The sequence below is a fragment of the Pelophylax lessonae genome (assembly GCF_965119305.1).
Source record: "Pelophylax lessonae genome assembly, chromosome: 6".
Taxonomy (NCBI): Eukaryota; Metazoa; Chordata; class Amphibia; order Anura; family Ranidae; genus Pelophylax; species Pelophylax lessonae.
In genome coordinates, this window is record NC_138773.1 from 52,620,640 (window position 1) to 52,644,859 (window position 24,220).

Sequence of the window (24,220 nt, forward strand, 5' to 3'; positions counted from 1 at the left end):
ACCCTACCTGTAATCCTAACACTAATCTTCCATGTAACCCTAACCCTACCTGTAATCCTAACGCTAATCTTCCATGTAACCCTAACCCTACCTGTAATCCTAACACTAATCTTCCATGTAACCCTACCTGTAATCCTAACACTAATCTTCTATGTAACCCTGACCTTCCCTATAAATCAAACCCTAACCTTCCTTAACACTAACGTGAACCCTACCTGTAATCCTAACACTAATCTTCCATGTAACCCTAACCCTACCTGTAATCCTAACGCTAATCTTCCATGTAACCCTAACCCTACCTGTAATCCTAACACTAATCTTCCATGTAACCCTACCTGTAATCCTAACACTAATCTTCCATGTAACCCTAACCCTACCTGTAATCCTAACGCTAATCTTCCATGTAACCCTAACCCTACCTGTAATCCTAACACTAATCTTCCATGTAACCCTACCTGTAATCCTAACACTAATCTTCTATGTAACCCTGACCTTCCCTATAAATCAAACCCTAACCTTCCTTAACGCTAACGTGAACCCTACCTGTAATCCTAACACTAATCTTCTATTAAAGGAGATCTACCTGTAACCCTAATATTAACCCCCATAAACCTAGCCTTCCCTGTAACCTATAAACTAAGCCATGTAACCCTAACACTAATCCTTTCTGTAACCCTAACACTAATCCTTTCCGTAACCCTAACACTAATCCTTTCCGTAACCCTAACACTAATCCTTTCCGTAACCCTAACACTAATCCTTTCCGTAACCCTAACACTAATCCTTTCTGTAACCCTAACACTAATCCTTTCTGTAACCCTAACACTAATCCTTTCTGTAACCCTAACACTAATCCTTTCTGTAACCCTAACACTAATCCTTTCTGTAACCCTAACACTAATCCTTTCTGTAACCCTAACACTAATCCTTTCTGTAACCCTAACACTAACTCTTCCTGTAACCCTAACACTAACTCTTCCTGTAACCCTAACACTAACTCTTCCTGTAACCCTAACACTAACTCTTCCTGTAACCCTAACACTAACTCTTCCTGTAACCCTAACACTAACTCTTCCTGTAACCCTAACACTAACTCTTCCTGTAACCCTAACACTAACTCTTCCTGTAACCCTAACACTAACCCTCTTTGTAACCCCAGCACTAATCTTCCATGTAACCCTAACATTAACCCCCCCCCCATAACCCTAACACTTTCTGTAACCTATAAACTAACCCTTCCGCTAACCCGGATCCTAACCCTCCTTGTAACCCTAACCCTTCGTGTAACCCCCAACTCCAATATTCCCTTTAACCCTAACTCTTTCTGTAACATTAACCTTCCTCTAATCCTAACACTAATCTTCCTGTAACCCTAACATCACTCCTACCTGTAACTCTAAATCTAACATAAACCTTGCCTATAACCATACCAATAACTCTGTTTCCCTAACACTAACCTCCCTGTATAGTAACCCTCCCTTCAGTGGCGGCTGGTGCTCCATGGGCAGGAGGGGGCCGTATACGGACCACACCATACCCCCCCCCCGAACCACACCAACCCGCACACCATCCAACCCCCCTCCCCCCCCCCCGGTCGCCAGCTCACTCCCCATGAACATGTGGAGGGCAGGCAGCGGCGGCAACGGCTTCTCCTCAGTCTCCTCCCTCCTCCTTGGCCAATGGCATGGCTTCTCCTTTCAGCCAATCGGGAAACGGGTCTCAGGACCCGCTTCCTGATTGGCCAAATGGAGGATCCGTGTGTCATATTCATTCGCTATTGTCACACAACTGGGTGGGCTCAGGGCGCAGTGCTTTGCGCCCCAAGCCCACCCTTTTTTTTTTTAAACCTTTTAGAGCCTCTGGCTCTAATCACGTGCTTAAAAAAAAAAAAAAAAATGATTGGAATCCATGCGTCCAGCGCCCTGCATGTAGATTAGGGGGGCGGACGCAAGGATAAACTTAACTCCTTGTTTGCTAACTCTCCTCTGAGATCTACTAATTTGCAGATGTGAAAATGCTCCCTCTAGTGGCCATGTGAGATCTGCAGTCCTTCCCAGGGATGGCTGAGATTAGTCAGATCACGGAATACTCCTCATTAGCTGCATTTTTTTTTTTTTTTTCACAGGAAAAAAAAGTTACTTAAAATTGAAAGCAACAGTAAACAAGAAATTATCAAATAGAGAAAAAAAGAAAAATACAAAAGAACACAGGGCTTGGTTCACAAGTTTTACAAGTCCCTCTAACTTGTATACGAGTACCTTTTTAGGATGACGGGTACACTTGTATATATGTATATTGCACCATTCTAATTGAAGCGTGTGTTTTTCCATCTCAAGCTGCAATCTGATTGGTTACTGGGAGGCACCACAGACAGTTCCTTTAAAAAAATGTGAGCCACCACGATTAGACCAGAAAACCATGAACGTCCCACCAATGTGGATTGTATGAATCTGTTCACGTGTTAATCCCTTGGTCTTCCCCCTACAGGATTTGGAAAGGATTGTCGCTTCCCAGCCTGTGATGCACAAGGAGAACACTTACCAGAACATCGGGGAGTCGGAGAGGCTCATTGTGGTGCTGGAAACGGATGCCCTGCTGGCTCGCCATCTCAATCACCCGCAGGCAGAGATGATCCAGGAGGAGTGAGTGCTTCCACATTTCTTCTATTTTGGATCTATATATATGACTGGAGCTCTTCAAATGGACAGGATTCTGATATGTTGAGCCACCCATTGGCTTCATTTGGGGCTCCAACGTTGAGGTGGCCCTGAGTTCTTGACTCCTTTTCTGTAGATCTTGAAGTGTTCCCACTCTCTCCATAATATACCAATTAAAAAGTCCAACAGGGAAGGCGGAGCGTTATATAGTGGTGGGTGGACCTGGGAACACACTGGCATTTGCAGGAGCATTTAGGTGGACATCTACCCAAAATAGTAGGTTAGGTTTTCTCAGTCATAGAAAAACAGTTCCCACCTCATTTCCTGAATGGAGGATGTCCAGCAGAGGCAGCCGGTGCTCCATGGGCCAGGGGGGGGGGGGGCAGCAGACGGACCACACCATACTACCCCCCCCACCCCACCCATCGCCGACTCACTCACCGTGAAAGGCGGGCATGCAGGCAGCGGCGTCTTCTCCTCAGTCTGCTGCGTCTCCTCAGTCTGCTGCGTCTCCTAGAGTCTACCCTCCTCGGGGTGTGCTCGGGGCGCAGTGCTCTGCGCCCCGAGCACACCCTTTTTTTTTTAGCCTATTAGAGCCTCTGGCTCTAATCACATGGTTAAAAAAAAAAAAGCCCCCTTGAACTCCATGCCTCCGGCGCCCCGCATGTAGATTAGGGGGCTGGACGCATGGATGGGGGGGCGGCGCCCCTGTGTCCCAATGTCCAGTATCATCTAGCCCTCCAGAGCCTGACTGTCCCTGGCCCACCTGTTCATTTATTGCATTGCAGGTCTTTCAATCATTGAGACCCAGAATCACATGGGGGCAAATGCAACATACATGAATACTCCCACTCCTCCAGACTGACATCCACTCATCAAGGCATTATTTGCATACCTTCTCCCAAGAGCCAGCCCACTAAAACTATCCGAACTGAGAATCTTTAAAGAAGACCTGAGGCAGGGTTCTCTGATGTTTTTTGTAACTATGTACAGCACCCTTCCAGCCCCTTCCACCAGCCATGATCGTCCTGCATTGCATAGAGAAGTCGCTCCAGTTGGCAGCCGCCGAACGTGGCCCCCCCCCTCCCATCACCTTTTGGATCCCCCTCTTCACTGCTCCATACCCCCTTCTCCTTCTCATCCCCCTCCCTTGTACCACCCAGCTATATTAGAGAGAGCCATGACATCACCCACATTGCATAGAGAAGTGCAGAAACCCAGTGATGATGTCACTTGGTCTAAAATGGAGTATGTAATGAAAACCGAACAATTTCATGTAAAAAATATCATCATTGTGTTGATAACAGAAGGAGGAACCAGAGAAGACAAAAAACAAGCAGATTAAAAGGCAGCTTTAACTTCTGTTACAATTCAGTGCTGTCTGTAGATAGCAGTCACTTGGACAAGAATCAAAAGAATATTCTCCTCTGGAGATACAGACATCATAAGAAACATGACAAGGTCCAATTTCCATGCTTCTCTCATCTCAGCCGCCATGAAGGCATGTTTGTGGTGATCTATCAGATGAAGCCTATCTCAGACTTCCTCAGCCAGGTCCCTTTTTTTTCACATTTATGAGGGTCAAAGTTGAGCCGATTAGGAGTCACGATGACAGAAATAGAGCACACAGTGACACTTTATCCCTGGCAGGTGGTCGGGCAGAGTAGCCAGTCAGTCATGTTCCTTTATAGAACGAGGAACCTCTCATTCACTGGGTGCATTTATAGGGAGAAAAGACTTTTACGTGGACCTTTTGGTAACTTTAAAAGCAGGAAGAAGTTCCTGACCTGTCACAATATACAGTAATAAAATAATTTTCTAGAAAAGATGAGCCTTTTATTATTAAAAAGCCCTCCATGAGCTTCAGGGCACGACTAGAATGTGCCCATTATGAGGGGTTCTCATCATCCTTGTGATGAGTTTCTGGGTCTGAACAACTGCTGTGACATCTTGAGGGGTTTCCACTATCCCTGAGCTTGATTTCTGGGTTTGCACACCTTTTATGCCCATTATAAGGGGCTTCCAGTATCCATTCACTGGGTTCCCTGGTCTGCACTGCTATTGTAAGGGATTCCTACCATCCTATGCTGAGTTCCCTGGTCTGCACCCTGCTGGGCCCATTATCAGGGGCTTCCACTAGCCCCGTGATGAGTTCTGGGGTCCGCACACCTGCTTTTACCATCCCCCTGCCTGACCACCAACATTCCCCAGGGCCCGCCTACTGGCAGTCCACCAAGACCCATCCCATCCCCTCCTCCCTCCCCATCCCAAGTCCTCCTCCTCTGCCAGTTTCATCTCCCCATCCAATGTCTTCTTCCTCCTCCCAGTCCCACTTTATGCATCCCATGTCCTCTTCCTCCTCCACGTGGCCCTGGTCTGACCCACCCCACACAGCCAGACTCACAACGCCGTTCCTTACCAGAGTGGGCCCCAACTGCTCCCTGCACACACTTAGAATCCGTCTACCACTCCTCCCTCCTCTGCATCCTAGCAGGTCTGCTCTGATAGCAGACGGCCCTGGTTTGGGTGCATGGGCCCCCTACAGGTGTATGGGCTGCCCCCCCCCCTGATTGCAGCCCTGTGCCCATTTTGAGGGCTTCCAGTATCCCTGAGCTGGTTTCCCAGGTCTGCACACTTGCTGTGCCTATTATGAGGGGTTCCTACTTCCCCTGAGCTGGTTTCTTAGGTCTGCACACCTGCTGTGCCCATTATGAGCAGTTCTCACCATCCCAGGGCTGAGTTCTTAGGTCTGCGCGCCTGCTGTGCCCATTATAAACAGTTCCCACCATCCCAGAGCTGAGTTCTTAGGTCTGCGCACTTGCTGTGCCCATTGTGAAGGGTTCCTAACATCCCTAAGCTGAGTTCCCGGGTCATCACACCTGTTGTGCAAATTATGAGGGGTTCTCGCTATTCCTGCTAGATTATTTATTTTATATAATTGATAAGAAAAAAAGGATCCCAAACACACAAAGGTGGGTGGGAACACCCAAAACTTCCAGCTGAACAGCAACAAACTGCAAATTTTGGAACAAAGATTTCACCTTTTGGAGTGTCCAGGGCATGCAAGAAGTCAATCAGGCTCTGCCTATAACTAATCTATACATTTTGGGTGGACTGATCCCCTAATGAAAAGGAGATCAAAGGTATAGAGGGTGCAGAGACACCCGTGTCTTCTTCCTCAGACATCCCTGGTCTATCTGGGAAGCTCAGTGCCATCACTGACTCCGTCCTCCTACAGACTTCCTCAGGAGCAGTCCAAAGCAGGAGGAAATGAGGGGTGTCAGCTGTTCAAGCAATTATAGCTTTGAGATATAGTCCAAAGCAGGAGGAAATGAGGGGTGTCAGCTGTTCAAGCAATTATAGCTTTGAGATATATATATATATAATATCTCAAAGCTATAATTGCTTGAACAGCTGACACCCCTCATTTCCTCCTGCTTTGGACTGCTCCTGAGGAAGTCTGTAGGAGGACGGAGTCAGTGATGGCACTGAGCTTCCCAGATAGACCAGGGATGTCCGAGGAAAAAGACACAGATGTCTCTGTACCCTCTATAGCTTTGCTCTCCTTTTCATTAGGGGATCAGTCCACCCAAAATGTATATATTATTTGCACAGCTGAGCAAAGAGTAAGTGCATGTCAATAGGTGCAGCTTGTTTACTTGAGTCCATTTTTTTTTTTTTTACCATCTTCAGTACTTATGATACATGATTATCTTGCAGACTGCAGACCAGGAACAAACAATTTACACAGTATATACAAATATACACATATACAAATATACAGTATATACAAATATACACAGTAATAATACAAACAATATACAGTGTTTCCAGCATGGCTGATCAGGGCTATATGCAAAAAAGGAAACCCAGCAACACGTATAAGAACATTTGCATTGTAGATTAGGAAGAATATGAACGAAATCTAAACAAAATAGATGAGTTTCACATTAGGGGAAGGCAACTGACAGCCGATGCTTTCATTTATCTTCCAGTTGCTGTAAATTGACAGTTTTAGGATACAGAGAGAGACACAGGATGACAGCATGTTTATTGCATTCTATTGTGATAAATACGCTTGTTAAAGAAGTGCTCCACCCAACATTTAGCATTCATGAATAGAAATAAAACTTTTATAGGTCATTCCAGAAATCGGCTGCACCACTGCTCCGTGTGAAGAAGATTGCGTTCACTATGGTGTAGTCTGATGATACTTTGTCCATAAACAGGGCTAAATTTACCATGAAGCAGCAATAACAACTCGTCAGGGGTTCGAATTCCTCCCTCTATAAAAAAAATATATATATATATATATATATATATATATATATATATATATATATATATATAAATATAATAGATGCTCTTTTAAATTGTTTTAGTAGTGTAGGGATACTGAATATGTGCTGAGAACGGTCACAGACTCTCTGCAGCTCAGGTTACTTTTTTTTTCAGACTGCAGAATGGCAGACTTGGGAAGCTCAGTGTATACAATGTCCTACCCTAGGAAAACCTATTGTGATAGAAATAGGAGGAATAGCCTTTGCTGACTTTCTTTTGAACACACCTAGCTGTCTCTGTGACCAGACTTGTATAAAGTACTCGAAATTTCTACTTGAGTAAAAGTACAAGTGCTCGATCAAAAAATTACTTGAGTAGAAGTGGAAGTGCTCGCAGAAAAAGTTACTTAAGTAGAAGTACTAAAGTATTCAACATTTTTTTTACTTAAGTATTGCAAGTAGTTTTTTCAAAAAATTTGCTACTTAAGTACTAAAAGTAAAAAGTACCAGTAGTTTTGAAAAAAAATTTCTACTCAAGTACTGAAAGTAGAAGTACAAGTACTGTGTTATGTAGTTATTAAAGAAAGAAGTCAAAAGTATGAACATCATATTGTTTTTATTATTTCAAATGATTTATTCAAATGATTAACCTGTGTTTGTTAGTAGTTTCTTGATGCACTTTAAGCGCTGTAGCACCATTTATTTGTTTGTTTCATATTTTCTTTTTATTGGAAAGATTTGGTATAGCAGCTTTTATTATACACAGCCTTTATTTTCGTATGCGCTGATTTACAAATTACATTATACACATTTTTTTGAGCTTTATGCAACCTGCCATCTACTGTTCTGGCAGTGGTAATTTTTTTAAAAGTAACGAGTAACTATGCAGCACAAAAAAAAAATACTTGAGTAGAAGTATCGAAATCATCGAAAAAATGTAGTGAAGTAAAAGTAGAAGTAGGAGAAAAAAATTCTACTCTAGGAAAGTACAGATACCGCATTTCGGTACTTAAGTACAGTACTTAAGTAGTTCTACTTCGTTACTATACATCTCTGTCTGTGACCCACGCAACCACAAAAATATTTTCCTAAAAGGGCGAGCAATGTATTTCTCTCCAGGCCAAGAACTAATAATTAGCACACTATAGCACATTAGTTGAAAAAAAAAGATGGAGGATGTATAAAAGTACAGATTCTTGTGTGCATTGAGTAGGACCCCTGCTATATAAGGCCTGCCCACGCACTGCCCCAGGGTGGTTCCACCAGTAGACTATGGACACCCCACTTTGAAGTCAAGACTGTGCATTCATAACTCTGTTTTTTGTGTGTTCTATTGTGCCCCTAGTGACTGTCATTTGTTCCCCATTAGCATCCGTCAGCTGAAGGAGCGACTTGTCAGCCAGAGACAGAAGCATGATCAGGTCTACAGCCACAAGGTTACCGCCTTAGAAGCCCCAAAAGTCAACTGGAGCAAAGTCATAGATGACAAGATGGTAAGAAGCACCAACAGTCACCAGTATTAGGCTATGTTCACCTAGGCTATGTTCACCTGGGTGCCAGGTTCTTGCTTTTTCTTTTTTGTAACAGAAACAGGGACTGGGTATGCAAAAAAGACAGCTCGAAAAAACAATGTATAAAGTCCAGATTTAATTTTATTCAGACTCTGTAAAAAAAAAAAAAAGCCAACCTGTTTCAGGGGTTTGTTTTCCCTTCATCAGGGCCTGGTACTATTAACTAAAATGTGTAGTGGACTATTAAAATTGTAGTTAGTCTGATGATCATTCCAGAACCTGCATCAGACTTTGCAGGGAAACAAAATCCAGCACATTCCCGCTGACAGGACGGAGCTCTGCATTGTTTACATTTGTAGAGCTCCATCCTTTCTTGTCTCCTCGCCGGGCAGTGGGTGCCGGTGGACATCCATTGGCCGGCACCCACTGATTGGCTTCTACTGTGACTAATCACAGCAGAAGCGGCACACGTGCACACCCCCAACCTGGAAGTCCCAGACCACGGTATAACGGCATTACGTGGCCTCCAAGTGGTTAAAGCGGGACTTAACTACACCTCTTTCTGCCTCCCTTCCCGCTCTGCAATAATAGTTTTTTTTTCTTTTTCCTGGGGGGGGGGGCGGGAATCTTCTTGTCTTTTAAAAAATTTCAGCAAGAGAGAACAAGAAAACAACCCTGTTCACTGCGTGCAACTTCTCACTTTAGTTTTGCCCAAGGGCGCCATTGGTCTTTTTGGACTTGATTAACGCCCCTAAATATAAGACAGACATAGGAAAGAAATTCAATTCACAGTAAGACCCCCCCCCCACCTCCTTAAGAAAGGATGTCCATGACATGACACCTGCATATGAACATAAAAACAGACCACAAAACATTCCTGTTTGTACATTCCATATTCTTCTTGTATTTCACCACAGGAACAGCTCAATGGTGCTGGCTTTGCCACCGACTTACCCAACCTGGAGAACCAGATTATGGAGCACAACATGTTTCACAAGGAGATCAAGGCCTTAGGAGACCACATTAACAAAGATGGTGACAAGGTGGGCATCATTATGGCGAGGCATTCACGTTAATGTAAGTGCATGTCCATGTACAACTTAGACTAACTGCTTTCATCTTCTGGCAGGACTACATCAGTGGACTACAAGTCAAATATCAGAAGCTCTTGGTAAGAACCAACTGTTTTGTCTTATTTTTAACCATAGCCTTGACATTTCATGGTCACTAGTCATTTCTCTTTCTAGCACTTAGTCATTAATTTTCAATGTCACTAGTCAAGGATCCTGGTTGTCACTGTTCATACCAGTTGATTTCTACTACTAGTAACCGTTCTCGGTCTTTTTTTATTGATTAATGATTTGGTTTTAATACTATTGACCAGGGGCCAGGGCCCTTCTTTATCACTAATCATGTTTCATTATGCAGCTCAAAGTTTGGCAACACTTGACCATCACATTCACACTTATAGTGGCAAGAAAAAGTATGTGAACCCCTTAGAATTAACTGGTTTTCTGCTGTAAATCGCCATAAAATGTGATCTGATCCTCATCTAAGCCACAACAGACACACACAATGTGCTTAGGCTGATAACACACAATTCTAATTTCTTGTGACTTTATTAAACACACCCATTAAACATTCACAGTGCCGGAGGAAAAAGTAAGTGACGGTAATAGCTGGTCAAACCTCTTTGGCAACAATAACTTCAAGCAATCACTTTAGTAGCTCTGGCTTAGACCTGCACATTGTTCAGGAGGAATTTCTTACCATTCCTTCTTAACAAAACTGCTTCAGCTCAGACACATTTGTAGGATGTCTGGTGTGAGGTAATTTCACAGCATCTCAGTGGGGTTTAGGTCTGAGCTCTGTATGGACCACTCCAAAAGGCCCATTTTCTTTTTCTGCATCCAGTTTGTGGTGGATTTACCCTGATGTTTAGGCTGCATCACCCAACTTCTATTTAGTTTTAGCTGGCCAACAGCCACCCTAACATTATCCTGTAGGATATTTTGGTAAACCTGGGAATACATTTTCCCCTCGATGATGGCAAGTGATCCAGGCCCTAAGGCAGCAAAGCAAGCCCAAACCGTGATGTTCCCTCCACCATACTTAATGTTTTTGATGTTGGTAAGCTGTACACTTTTTGCACCATGCATAGTGCTGAGTAGTCACCTTTTGTTTTATCAGTCAAGCTGCTCTTTGGCAAACTTTAGGTGCACAGCAATTTTTTTTTGGAGAGCAGCCTCCGTTTTTTGTTCTGCCATAGAAAACCCTGCTTGTTCAATTTCTTACGTATGGTAGACTCCTGAACAGGTATGTTTGACAGTTCCAGTAGTGTCTTCAAGTCATTAGGCTGTAACTTGATGTTTCTTCATTATCTTATTGAGGATTCTGCGTTGTGCCATGAGAATCATCTTGTAGCCATAGTACTAAACTGTCTTCTTTTATAGATAATTTGTCTAACTCTCGACTGATAGATCCCTAAACACTTTATGATTGCTTTGTATCCCTTTCCTGTCTTACGCAGATGAACTACTCTTCATCGTAGAGTAGTTCACATCAGCTTATGCTTCTTATGAACAGCAATCTTAAAATGTTTGAGTGTCTTTTATTAATCAAAGTAGCTCTAAACCACACCTCCAACTCATTTCATTATTTGGACTTCAGGTGTGCAAACTTCTGACTCCAAGTACCCTGGAACTGAAGTAAATATTCTATGGGATCACTTACATTTTCCTTCAGATCTGTGAATGTTTAATAGGTTACTTCAATAAAGACATGAGAGGATTGTGTGTTATCAGCTTAAGCACATTGTTTTTGTCTATTGTTGTGTCTTAACTGAGGATCAAATCACATTTTCTGTCAAATTACTGCAGAAAACTGGTTATTTCCAATGGGTTCACATACTTTTTCTTGTCACTGGACAAACCGAACAAGAGAAGTGCCTCTAAATGTAGAATGTAAACAAAGTTTAATAAAATTACAAGTAGAACAACTCGCATGCGACAGGAGACTAGAAGTCTCAACAATTTAGAAGTCTCAATAGAGGATCGCCACTGCACAGTGATAGGAGCTGGAGGGAACCCAACGCACAACCGATGGCGTGGAAAACTCACATGCGAAGGGAAACTGGAAGGCTCACCAGTATGGAGGTCCCCACTGGGAGGTGGGGGTGGTTGCCACTGCCCGGTGGTAGGTTACAACCCTTGTTCCCTGTTACAGACAGGTTTGGCTGGCTTCCTCATCTAGGGCAGCAACCCCTATGGGGACCTCCATACTGATGAGCCTTCCAGTTTCCCATAGCACGTGAGTTTTCCATTCCAGCGGTTGTGCATTGGGTTCCCTCCAGCTCCTACCACCATGCAGTGGCGATTCTTAATGGAAAGTTCTATATTGATGATGAGCCTTCTAGTTTCCTATCGCATGTGAGTTGCTCTACTTTTTATTTTATTAAACTTTGTTACAGCCTACGTTTAGAGGCTCTTCTCTTGTTCTTTTTGTCCTAACCTTAAAAAATGCTTACTTGGCTTGATGACACAAATTTCCACAGATACACTCTTATCTCTTGTGGAAAACCATTTTAGAAGAGTGGAGGCTTTTATAAGATGTAACTAGGGGGCCAATGCAATAATGCCCATGGCTTGGAAATGGGATGTCCAACAAGTTCATATACAGTGACAAGAAAAAAGGCGCTTCTTTTGTTCCTTTTGTTTTTACAATTTTAGAGTCTGCTTCTGCTCCTGAGAAAAGCTATACCTGGTGTATGGACTATATTGATTGTTAACCCTTTCAGTACGGTTCTCCTGAACCTTGGACTTTTTAGCCATTTCTTATCAATCGTACCTGAGGTGTCTAATCCTGTGCGCCTATTCTTTCTGTTCTCATTTTTGAGTCTAGGTACTGAGGTTGAGTGAGAATACCGATCTCACAATTGGTGTTCCAAAAAGGGTTTATTAGAGTTGCAAAGGGTACTTGAGCTTCTCCACCTCAAAATGATCTAACCATGTCTTTTAAGGAGCTGGCTTTGTGCACAGGGACACAAGCAAGCTAAAGTGCACAGGGACACAAGCAAGCTAAAGTAGGAAAAGGCCTTCCCAAATGGTTACCACAAGGTTGGAGAAAAACAGTTGTCTAAAATGTCTTTGTATGCTGTAGCATCCACAGTACCTTTCACTGGAAACATCTGAACTCAATCATTTGGAGGGTGCCACATGCCATATTTTATACTTTGGAGCAGTGGTCCTCAACTCCGGTCCTCAGGGCCCACTAACAGGCCAGATTTTAAGTATTACATTGGAGAGATGCAGACTAGAGTACTGCAATCACTGAGCAGCAAATTATATCACCTGGGATGTATATCAGTTATCTTGCAAACCTGGCCTGTTACTGGGCCCTGAGGGCCAGGGTTGGGGACCACTGCTTTGGAGCATTTGGATAGTATTCTTCATTGCCACTGGTTGTCTATTGTTAATATTACCCAACACCTCTCTTCAGTGCCATTCATTTTAATTCACCACCACTAAGTTTTCTACTTTTTTGGGGTTAAAAAGCAAGTCTCCTCATTAGCATTCCTTATGCCTTCCTAATACCATAGCCCATGCATCTTATTGCCTCTAGGTGTGACCCTTCAATTACATTCATCATACTTTGCTGTTTCTGGGGAAAACCTTACTATTACTATTTGTATCTCTAGTCCTGTTCAGAACCTCCTGTGTTCTCATACTTGGCTCCTTAGTGACAGTCTCCCATTTTATGTCACAGGGTGCATCCCAGAAGCGTCAACGGGATTTAAACATCCTGCAGGATTACATGCAACGCTGCACCAATGAGCTTTACTGGCTGGATCAACAAGAGAAGGAACGCATGGAGTATGACTGGAGTGACCGCAACACTGACTACATCAGCCGCAGGAGGCAATACGAGGTGGGTTGACAGATCAAGCCGGGATTTAAAACTCTCCAGTGTCTGGAAGGCTTTTCTATGCTTATTTTGTGTGGACGTGTTATGTTGCAACACTGTCTATTGAAGGGTCAGTCCACCCGAAACCTATATTTCAGTTTTTGGCAGATGCTGGAAATGGAATTTAAATAACCTAGGTTTGTGATTGGCTTCCCAGCCCTACACACCTTGCCATGCCAATCATCCTGCTGTATTTTTTATTTTAAACAACTAATGTGTGCCTGTTCATGAATTGAGTAATAAGAGGACTGGTAACATCCTAAAGTGGACAGGGGCATGATGTGGTTTACATTTTGGAAATGTTACCATTGTTGCACCTTTAAAGTGGTTCCCCCCCCCCCCACCCCCCTTCATCTTCTGATTTTTCTTAAAATCTACTTTGAATCTACTTTACTTGGTAAGATGGCCAGTGGGCAGATTTGGTGGGGCGGCCAGTTGGCGGGCCATGGGGAAGGTTGGTGGTCAAGCATCGGGGGGGCCCAGTCCTAAAGCTGTGTAAGGGGCCCCAACATTTCTGATGGCTGCCCTGGGGACATCATGTAGGAACCGAGTGTTAAACTATGACCACGAGGGAATGAAGTTAGAAGGATCTGGCTCATTTGGCATGTGAGGGTGGCAGACCCTGGAAAAGGAGTTTAAGTATAAACTAGCTTTACATGCCTAATTTGTAACAGGTCCTTGTCGTAAAATAAAGTCATATTATATTCTTCCATGATCATTCCCCTTTTTTCTTGTAGAACTTTATCCAGAGGAGCCTAGAATCCAAAGAATATGAAATCAACAAGCTACAGGAGGAGGGTGAGAAGTTGCTGGCAGATGGGCACCCAGGAAAGAACCCGATAGAGGTAAAAATACTTCACAAACCTTAACACCAACACCAAACCAGTTCATGACTTGTAGCATATCTTGCTGCAGTGAACCTTGTAGAATCTTGATACCAACAAATGTCATTATTGCAAACATTAAAATCAAGATGGGCACATCTTGATTCTCCTGAACTGTACCATTCTACCAACACCTGAAGAAAGTGGGAGAGCAAATGGAAGGACTTACAAAGAGTCTAAACAGCTCCTGTACACTCTTCTTAAAGTGGTTGTAAACCTCAGACATGAAATATGAACAAAGTATATCTCTCTATAGTGTGTACTTGTCTCCATTAAAAGCACTAAGTTCATTTCTGTCTGCTGCTTCGTTCCTCTGCTATCAGCATGAATCACTTCTGACAAGTTTTCCTGACAGCAAGAGAAAAATGTTGAAGGGAAGGAGCGCCAACAGATTGACAGCCTCACTTTGTTCCTGTGAGCTGTGTGAAAGGGGGGGGGGCGTGTCTCTTGCCTCCAATCAGCCCTCAGAGCTCTCCTCACTGAGCTCTGCAGAGTGTAACTTCAGCTCACCTCTCCTTTTTTCTGAACTCTCAGATGAGCTTATCAGTTCTGCACTTTGAACGGATCTGGAGGAGAGAAGACTGCAGATAGACAGATAGGTACAGCTTTTTTAGGAGGATTTGTTTCATCTCTTTGTATCACCTGAGGATTGTCCCTTCACTGTGTATATGTAAGGGTTTACAACCACTTTTAGTTCTACTGTGTAAGACTAACCCCCAGTTGGCCACACAAGGCAAAAATACAGGAAAAAACTGTGAACATAAGTTGTAAATGTTTTCCATTGGTGCTGTCTCTTTAGGGGAAAATAGTCTTTGTGCATTTAATTAAGATATATTTTATGATATTAGCTTTGAGGTCTCTAATTGGAGGGAGGGAATAGCATATGCAGCAGCATATATTTTTACACCTTTCCTCCCTCTGAATAATGTGTCCCCCTTTAGGCCCACATGGATGCTGTACATGCGGATTGGAAAGAGTACCTGAACCTTCTGATCTGTGAGGAAAGCCATCTGAAGTACATGGATGATTACCACCAGGTGAGATCGTCGGGCTCTACCTCTCAGCTTTCCTTTATTGGGTGGGATTGTTCCAATTTCAGACACATGTGGATGACTTGGCATTTCTTTATGGGACAATAAACAGCCAAAGTGAGGGTGGTTAGAAGTGGGGTTCTAGGTACATTTATAATTCTTATGTCCGTTTTTAAGGTATTTTTCTTGTGACACATTTTCTTTAAATATTCAGAATTTAGATTTTGTGATTTTTTTTTTTTTTTTTTTCCTACAAGTAACCAGATGGTCTAGCTTTAGGAGGTGCAAGTTTGTTTTGTAACTGTGACCAGGTCATGGAGGATGGATGGGGTTAGGAGATCTTCAACTAGTCCAGATCGGACAGAAATTAGATGGCAACTCTTCCCTGGTTTCCTCACTCATCCTCTTATGTGTTTCCGCTCTTTCCTCCTGTTGGCCTCCATTCTGCACCCCCATCTCCCTCCCCAATTTAACCCTGGCCCTCTTCCTTCACTTTATTGTTCCCTTTTTCACCCCCCCCCCTTTCCTCCTGTTGGCCTCCATTCTGCACCCCCATCTCCCTCCCCAATTTAACCCTGGCCCTCTTCTTTCACTTTATTGTTCCCTTTTTCATCCCCCCCCCTTTTCCTCCTGTTGGTCTCCATTCTGCACCCCCATCTCCCTCCCCAATTTAACCCTGGCCCTCTTCTTTCACTTTATTGTTCCCTTTTTCATCCCCCCCCCCCTTTCCTCCTGTTGGTCTCCATTCTCCACCCCCATCTCCCTCCCCAATTTAACCCTGGCCCTCTTCTTTCACTTTATTGTTCCCTTTTTCATCCCCCCCCCTTTCCTCCTGTTGGTCTCCATTCTCCACCCCATCTCCCTCCCCAATTTAACCCTGGCCCTCTTCTTTCACTTTATTGTTCCCTTTTTCATCCCCCCCCCCTTTCCTCCTGTTGGTCTCCATTCTCCACCCCCATCTCCCTCCCCAATTTAACCCTGGCCCTCTTCCTTCGCTTTATTGTTCTTTTTCATCCCCCCTTCCCCCTCTCTTTTTGCCTATCTTTCATTGTCACCACAGTACACACTATTATACCCCATCCGTAGTCTGTTTGCTATGTATTTCTATCCCTGGATAAGTGGATGGAATCGCCTCTCTTGCTGTTGCCCGATGTATAGTGTCTTAGAAAATCTCAGTCTACCCAAGCGTTTGTGTCAACCTCTTTCACTGTAGTCCCTCAATGTTGTCCACTATGCTCTGGACAACCTACCGTTTTTGACAACATCTTGTGCTTGTTTTTTTGTGCCTGGTTTCCTACTGGTTATGGTAGTGATGTTAATTGTCTATCTCTTATGAAGATATCCGGTGATCTGCCTATGCTTGTAACCTGTTTGTCTTATTTGTTCATATTAAAAAAATTATATAAAAATAAAAAAAGAGATGAAAGACTCTGTACCTTTTTAAGTTCATGTGAATGACTATATGTGATATGGGTTTATAGCTAGGTAGATTGCATGTGATCTAATATGGTCTTATCTTTATTCTTTCAGTTCTATAGAGATGCAAAGGATACCCAGGACCTGCTGAAGAAGGTGGACACTGACCTGGACCTCAAGTATAACCCAGACTTCAAAGACAAATACCAGGTTGAGGCACAGTTGAGGGAGCTAGAGGTAGGAACAAATCGAGGTTTAACTGGATTTCCCAAGAAACTGGAAAACGCATATGGTATTCCCATGGTGTAATTCAATCCACATTTCAGTGAACAGAAGTTTGGAATTACAAACATGCACTGGTGGTAAAATTTGGTATTATAGCATATATCTGAAAATACAACGATTTGCAATGGACATGATTGTCTTTGAGGAAGCATCAAATAGCAGCAAGTTTAGGACCCCTGTGCTGTTTAGTAGCAGGAGGTGGGGATCCCACTGTATAACAGAGATTGTATTTAAATGCTACAGCTGAGTCTAATTCTAGCATGTATAATTCTAAATCCATTTTAAAACCCCTTGTTTTTAGGACCAGGACAAGGCTCTGGATAAGTACGAAGAAGTTGTGCGTTCTCTTCAGAAGCGCAGTCAGCAGGTAGTGCCCCTGAAGTTCCGTCGGGAGACTCCACTTAAGCCTGTCCCAGTGGAGGCCCTTTGTGACTTTTACTCTGATGAGGTAATGTCCTCCATGGTCAGCTGTACTGGAACCCTGTGTTTTCTCAACATTACGCAGTGTACTACCACTGTTGCAAAAATGCATACTTGCTTTTATGAATTTTTTCTACATGTATTTATGAAGAATTTACATACTGACTTGGAGTTCCTCTGCTTTGTGCCCTGCAGGGTGAGATTAGCCGAGGGGGGCAGTACACTCTGAAGGCCAACAAGGGAGAGAAGTGGGAGGTCACAGACAGCAATGGGAAGAAGCTGATTGCTCCAGGGGTATGCTTCAACATCCCTCCGACTGACCCTGAAGCTCTGGCACTTGGAGAGAGGTAACTGGCTGAATTCTACAGATTACTGAAGATTGTAGCTTTTTTAATATATCCAGGGACAACAAGCAACTTTGCATATATAAAACTTTTGACTTGTGTCTTTCTGTGGGCTCTGAGCACAGTCCAAAATAACCATTCCTTGTTTACGCTCAGGCGCCTGCAGTTCTGGACTGACAGCACACAACCAATTGGGTTCTAGATGCAGTGGTGTATTTAGATTTTGTGCTGCCCTAGGCCTGAGTAAACTGGTGCACCCCCTAATTTAAATATGACCCACCTCTTCCTGTAAAGGACACACCCCTTCCTGTTTATGACCCATCCTGTCATCTGTAATCCACAGACCACAACCACAGTCTATCAGTGACCACCAGTGTAGCCTCGTTAGTACCACCTTATCCGTGCCCATCAGTGCAGCCTCATTACTGCCCATCAGCCACACTTATTAGCATTGGCGGACGTCAGGCTTAAGTGTGTTCGAGGGTCTGTCTGAATGTCCTCACTGGCCGGTATTATCATACTGGGAGGTAGCAGTGTGACCGCTTTATGGGGGTGCCAGAGTGATTTTCCTCCTGGACCCTGCCCTTCAGCCCAATTAGACTGGCCCTATACTAAAAGTGTAGCACAAGCCGGTGGGTACCCTTTTCATGTGGGAGCCGGGAGAAGGCTGTTTTTTTTTTGTGCAGGGTGCAGCTTTTTTGCTGCCCCCTGCAAAGTGCTGCCCTAGGCCTGGGCCTTGTTGGCCTAGGTCAAGATACAGCATTGTCTAGATGTCAATTCTGCTAAGTAAGTTTTGAATTAAAAAAAAAAAAAAAAAATGCTTCTCCCATTTTTTTAAAAGTCAGGAGCCATTAAAGGAAGATTTCCATATTGCATCACTAAAAAACAAGGTTTCACTAAAGAAACATACTGGCTTCTGGGAGAAGGCAGTCCCTAGTTAAACCATGCCCATGCAATTCCCCACCAACCATCTATGGAAAGCAGAATGCACATCTAGGGGGTCCCTATTACTTTTCTTGGACCCAGTCCTATGCTGTAGACTCTGCTGTCCTATGCTGTATCTCTTATATTAATATATATAATTATAGAGTACAGAGTGCATACAGTCTGAATAAAAACAATGCAGTCATTCCTAAAAGGGTTATTTCATTACAATGTTAACTCGGCAATAGAAACCTCACAGTTGTTCTAGCCCTTCCCTACACCAAGGACACCTTACCCTCCCAAACCATTTTAAGGTGGAACTCTTATTTCACTAACCTTTTCCTCTTTTGGTTAGTACCTTCAACCAGTACCGAGCCACCAAGCAGAAAGCAACAAGCAGCAAGAATGCTCTTCTTCAGCGCCTTGAGGACGCTAAGCGAGAATCATCAGGTAAGTTACTGACACAATATATTTAGGTTTGTAGGGACTGACACTGACACTACTTGCTTAGCGGAGACAATGCTCTAGGATCAGCTCAAAAAACGCCCAACAAGACAAATCCTATTCATTTCAATGGCCCCTGTTCAAATCTGAGCATTTTGACGTTTTAAGCAAAACGCCCAACGCTCAAAAAAGTACATGAGCTTCTTTTTGGGCAGATTATAGGCGTTTTTATTTTTTTCCATTGGTCACTAGTCAACCTAAAAACGCCTGTAAAACGCCTGAAAAAACGCCCATAAAAATGCCTGAAAAAACGCCTTAAAAACGCCTGTAATTAGCAACGCCAAGATGTGAACGTAGCCTAATAACTGGGCATTATGTGAAAGCATGCAGAAATGCAGACATGACGGTCCTCCAGCTTTATACTACTGATAGTTACTTATTTCGGATTGTCATTTTTAAGGCATTATCTTCATGGTCCCAGTAGTGGTGGATAATGGGGAAGCATGCAGAAGTGCTTCACAAAGTGTATCCTCCTGCAAGTTAAACCTTATTCCCCGAGGCATTACCTTGGGGAATAATGAAAAAGCATGCAGAAGTGCAGCCATGATGGTTCACCATTGTTATCCTTCTGCGCAATAGTCAAATCTCTTCTGGTTTCTTCTCCTGAAAGTATTTTTTATCCACTGTCTTTATTTTATGAAGTCCATGCATTCTATAATATAAATACAATCTCAAAGATTATTGATGCATGGTAATGCATATCTAACTAGTGGCTGTAACAATCTGGGTCTGTACAGAAGTTTCATGATCTATCTTGCACCTGCATTAGGCCAGTGAAAGTCTAAACTGGTTGTGAAGTGTTGCTGGCAGTTCACGTCCACTGATATATAATGTGTATTCTGGCCGTAGTGACAACTGTAACTTATCTGCAGATCAAAGACGGAACATGAGAAACTAGACACTAGTTGCCAGTGCTTGGGGTTGTCCAAGGTGAACACAAGATATTTTCCACAACAACCCAACTATAGAACCAACTTTTCCACAAGAAGCCCATATCTAATACAGGCATACCCCGCTTTAAGTACACTCACTTTACATACACTCGCGAGTAAGGACACAGCTTGTTCAGCTTGGCATGACACTACTCCCGGTTTTTAACATTGGCGTCTATAGGAAATCTTGGTCAGCTTGACATGGCACTGCTCCCAAACCATAAGTGACAGGGATACCAAACTTAGGGAGCACCGAGAGGGGACCCAGGACTACAACATATCCTTTGTGGCCGGCCAGCTTGCCTAGGTAATCTACCATGTCATAGTCCTGGATCCCCTTAACATGCTCCCCAAGCTTGGTGTCCTTATCACATGGTTTGGGAGCAATGCCATGTCAAGCTGACCAAGATTTTCTATAGAGCTTGTGTATTTACATGCATTGAGAAATGAAATAAGGTATTGCTTCACTTTAAGCACATTTTCGTTTTACATACATGCTCTGGTCCCATTGTGTACTTAAAAGTGGGGTATGCCTGTAATGTGGTTCATAGAAAGACATTCAACCAACCATATTTAAGCTGTTTTTCAGTTTAGCTTAAGGTGACCATAGCTGTAGGTGAAAGTTCATGTGTCTGTAGGTTTTCCCTGACTAAACCTGCTCCGAGGACCCATTAACTGGCCCTCTAAATTTCCCCCAATACCAGGATAACAGGCATGCACAGTATCTCCTACCTCAGTATAGGCAAAATAACTGACAGGAGACCCTAAATACAACCAGCCAGAGAACATATATAACTGGAATGCCCCTAAACCCACAGAGTCCTCTGCATGTAATGCCCTGGGTTTATCCCTTCCACCAATCACACTTCTTTACTCTTTATTGGTAAGAGTGGTAGTCTATACAGAATTACAACAAATAATTTACCTATTACTTATCTGCAGCTACCACCAATGCCCAGGAGACACAGGGACGACAGATGTTAGCCGGACTTGACAGAGTCATCTCTGATTTGGACAGGCAAGAGAAAGCCATCAGTTCCCAACTTCGGCCACCACTGGATCAGAATCGTGCTGTGCAGGATAGCTCTGAGAGGATAAAGGAAATTAAGGTGAGTGTCAAGTGTATTCAGGAAACCCACCTAGCACCATCCCGCCTTAGCGATTAGCAGTGTGGCCTGGTACCATTGAGCACCTGGGTGTGTGTATGTATAATTTGCAAATTTTTATGTAAATATCAGGGGATAGAATCAGTGGCATTAAAGCTTGCTGCCTTTGTGAAATGGAAAGTAACAAATCGGACCAGCTCACCTGAAATAGGCTTATTTAGATTTCTTATATAGAGTTCACAAGCCATATGTTCCTTTTTCAGGAGCAAACCATAAAAATCATTAGATGATGATCAGCACCTCCATGGTGAAAATTCAACACAAATCTTTATTCCATCAGTTTAAAATCATCCCACAGTCAGAGTAGAGAAAGGTGGTCTTTGTGGATAATTCGATTTTTTTTTTTTTTTATTTATAATTTTCAACAAGGACAAGTCGGAGATGAGCTGCTCAACAAATCCAATGACATAATACAATAAGTTGACCGATCCAGTGTATCTTGATGGACACATCTGGTTACCGATACTTAAACACAGTGGCGGCCGGTGCGTTGGGATCGCCACCCCCCCCCCCGTCCATGCGCCTGGTCCCCTAATCTGCATGTAGGGGCGCCAGACGCATGGAGCTCAATGTTTTTTTTTGCCATCCCCTGATTAGAGCCAGAGGCTCTAATAGGGCGATGCAAAGGGTGGACCCGGGGCGCAGAGCAGTGCGTCCCGAGCCCACCCATTGTGTGATCGAATTAAAATCGAATGAAAATTCGCTATTGTCACACGGATCCTCCTCCTGGCCAATCAGGGGGCGCGTCCGATACATGCTTCCTGATTGGCCGGAAGGCAAACCCCATGCCATTGGCCGAGGAGGAGGCGGGAGGACTCGTGGAGACGCCAGGGGATTGAAGCCGCGCCACAGCTGCTCCAGGTAAGTGCACTGGTCTCGGGGGGGGGGGGTGCACACTGCATTGAAAGGGGCATGTACGCTGGTCACTGCATTGAAGGGGCATGTATGCTGGTCACTGCATTGAAGGGGGCATGTATGCTGGTCACTGCATTGAAAGGGGCATGTATGCTGGTCACTGCATTGAAAGGGGGCATGTACGCTGGTCACTGTTTTGAAGGGGGCACGCTGGTCACTGTTTTGAAGGGGGCACGCTGGTCACTGTGCATTGAAAGGGGGCACGCTGGTCTCTCTGCATTGAAAGGGGGCAGGCTGGTCTCTCTGCATTGAAAGGGGGCACGCTGGTCTCTCTGCATTGAAAGGGGGCACGCTGGTCTCTCTGCATTGAAAGGAGGCACACTATACCTTTTATTACTGAAGGCCCCTTTCACACTTTTGCGACCTCAAAGTTGCGCAATTTTTTACAGCGTTTTTTGACGCAAAGCAATGCCTATTACATTTTTCTGTTTGCGCTCCCCCCCCCCCCCCCCCAAAAAAAATAATTTTGAGCACCGGCCGCCACTGCCTACGATGATGAGAGCACGTAAGCACGGTCCAGTGGAACCACGTTTTATATACAGCAGCGGTCTTCCTGATGGTTAGCTGTTACTAGATATGCTTCCATTTGGTGAATTTCATTAATCTTAGTGAACCACAGGCTTATGGTTATGGGTGTCGCCATATCACCTACTTGTAGATAATGCGTTTTGATCCGCCGAAGTCAAACAAAAATTTTCATTCTATCTTCACCAAAAAATTGTTCATCTTTTAAAGATTTCTATTGGAAAAAAATGCACCATAATGTATCCTTGCATACCCCAAACTTGTCAATCACCCATACACAATGCAGACAGGGCAACCCAAAAAATGCAGACTACCAGGAGAATGGACAAAAACCCTCCCATCCCCTGCAAGACACTGCTTAGTGCCTAATACTCAAATGACTAGGCCTAAGTACTATCACACAGGAAGCTAGGTCAATACAGATACACACGTTGAGAGAGTTTGAATTTGTATAGCATCTTCATGGAATCGGGGTGATGCCCTGCATACAGAGAGATAACAAATTAAAGACATGGTGTAGCCTTTTCAACACAACAATTTTTGTAGGTGGCACAGGTGGTAAAGGATATCCAAACCCAAAAACAAAAATGTAATCAATTGCATAAAGCTGTACTTTGATTACATTTTTGATTTTGGGTTTGGATATCTTTTTTATAGATACAATCGAGAGAGTGAGCACTGTCACCCTAGGATAGAAAGAGTGTTACTGGCAAAGATCACTAGGTAAAAATAAAGGGGAAAAACTCTGAAAAAGGAATTAAATGCAACCACCAAATCAAGGACAAGTAAGATGCAATTTATTACACTTTTGGGTTTGGATACATTGCCGATAGCAGTACCAAATGGTTCCCCAGTGTGATTCCTTTAGGGTCTCCTTACAATACTGTCTATAAAAATGGTAGATTTTGTATTTTTAATGTTGTTAGCTGTAGTTCTTTACTGACAAACTGGAATGTCTTTTGTGGACTCGGAGTTCTTACATTTTTTCCTTCTTTGCAGAACATTTCCAATAATGTGCGTCGGATAGAGCCAGACAAAACTATGAAGGTGCAGGAGTGTGAGGTTTATCTGTCCAAATCTCCAGAGGTTTCCAGCACGCCCATCCTGCGCAGCAAAATCAATGAAACCAACAAAAAATATGACAAGGTCAACGAGCTTCTGAACTGCTCCCAAGACAAGTAAGAGACCACCAAAGTCAACTATAATCCTTCCAAGACTGGAAGTTGTGTATATAAATATAAATACAAACAATGCCTCGTGGGGCAACTGCATTCCAACAGTATAACAGGGAAGTAGCTGGGGTCCCATTAGAGTAAGGGCCTGAGTTCATGGACTTTGGGCTTGTGTTGATGGCATCATTCCAGAATTCACGGGCAAATTAATTTTAGCCCAGTTGACTTCCTTCTGACTTTGATTTGACCTGCTTTTAATGGGTTTTGCATTCACATAGATTTAGATGGGAAC

At 43.6% G+C, this 24,220-nt stretch overlaps 1 protein-coding gene across 1 annotated transcript in view; it reads left to right on the forward strand.

Moving 5' to 3' along the window:
* The window catches only part of PPL (periplakin), a 113,181-nt gene that overhangs the window by 75,853 nt on the left and 13,108 nt on the right, over positions 1-24,220 (forward strand). The window contains exons 3-15 of the mRNA XM_082261192.1: positions 2,488-2,642; positions 8,307-8,430; positions 9,366-9,491; positions 9,578-9,619; positions 13,213-13,374; positions 14,148-14,255; positions 15,236-15,331; positions 16,856-16,978; positions 17,328-17,474; positions 17,642-17,793; positions 19,070-19,164; positions 21,093-21,259; positions 23,756-23,934. Coding sequence (XP_082117318.1) covers positions 2,488-2,642; positions 8,307-8,430; positions 9,366-9,491; positions 9,578-9,619; positions 13,213-13,374; positions 14,148-14,255; positions 15,236-15,331; positions 16,856-16,978; positions 17,328-17,474; positions 17,642-17,793; positions 19,070-19,164; positions 21,093-21,259; positions 23,756-23,934 — 1,676 coding nt within the window. The remainder of the gene's footprint in view (positions 1-2,487; positions 2,643-8,306; positions 8,431-9,365; positions 9,492-9,577; positions 9,620-13,212; positions 13,375-14,147; positions 14,256-15,235; positions 15,332-16,855; positions 16,979-17,327; positions 17,475-17,641; positions 17,794-19,069; positions 19,165-21,092; positions 21,260-23,755; positions 23,935-24,220) is intronic.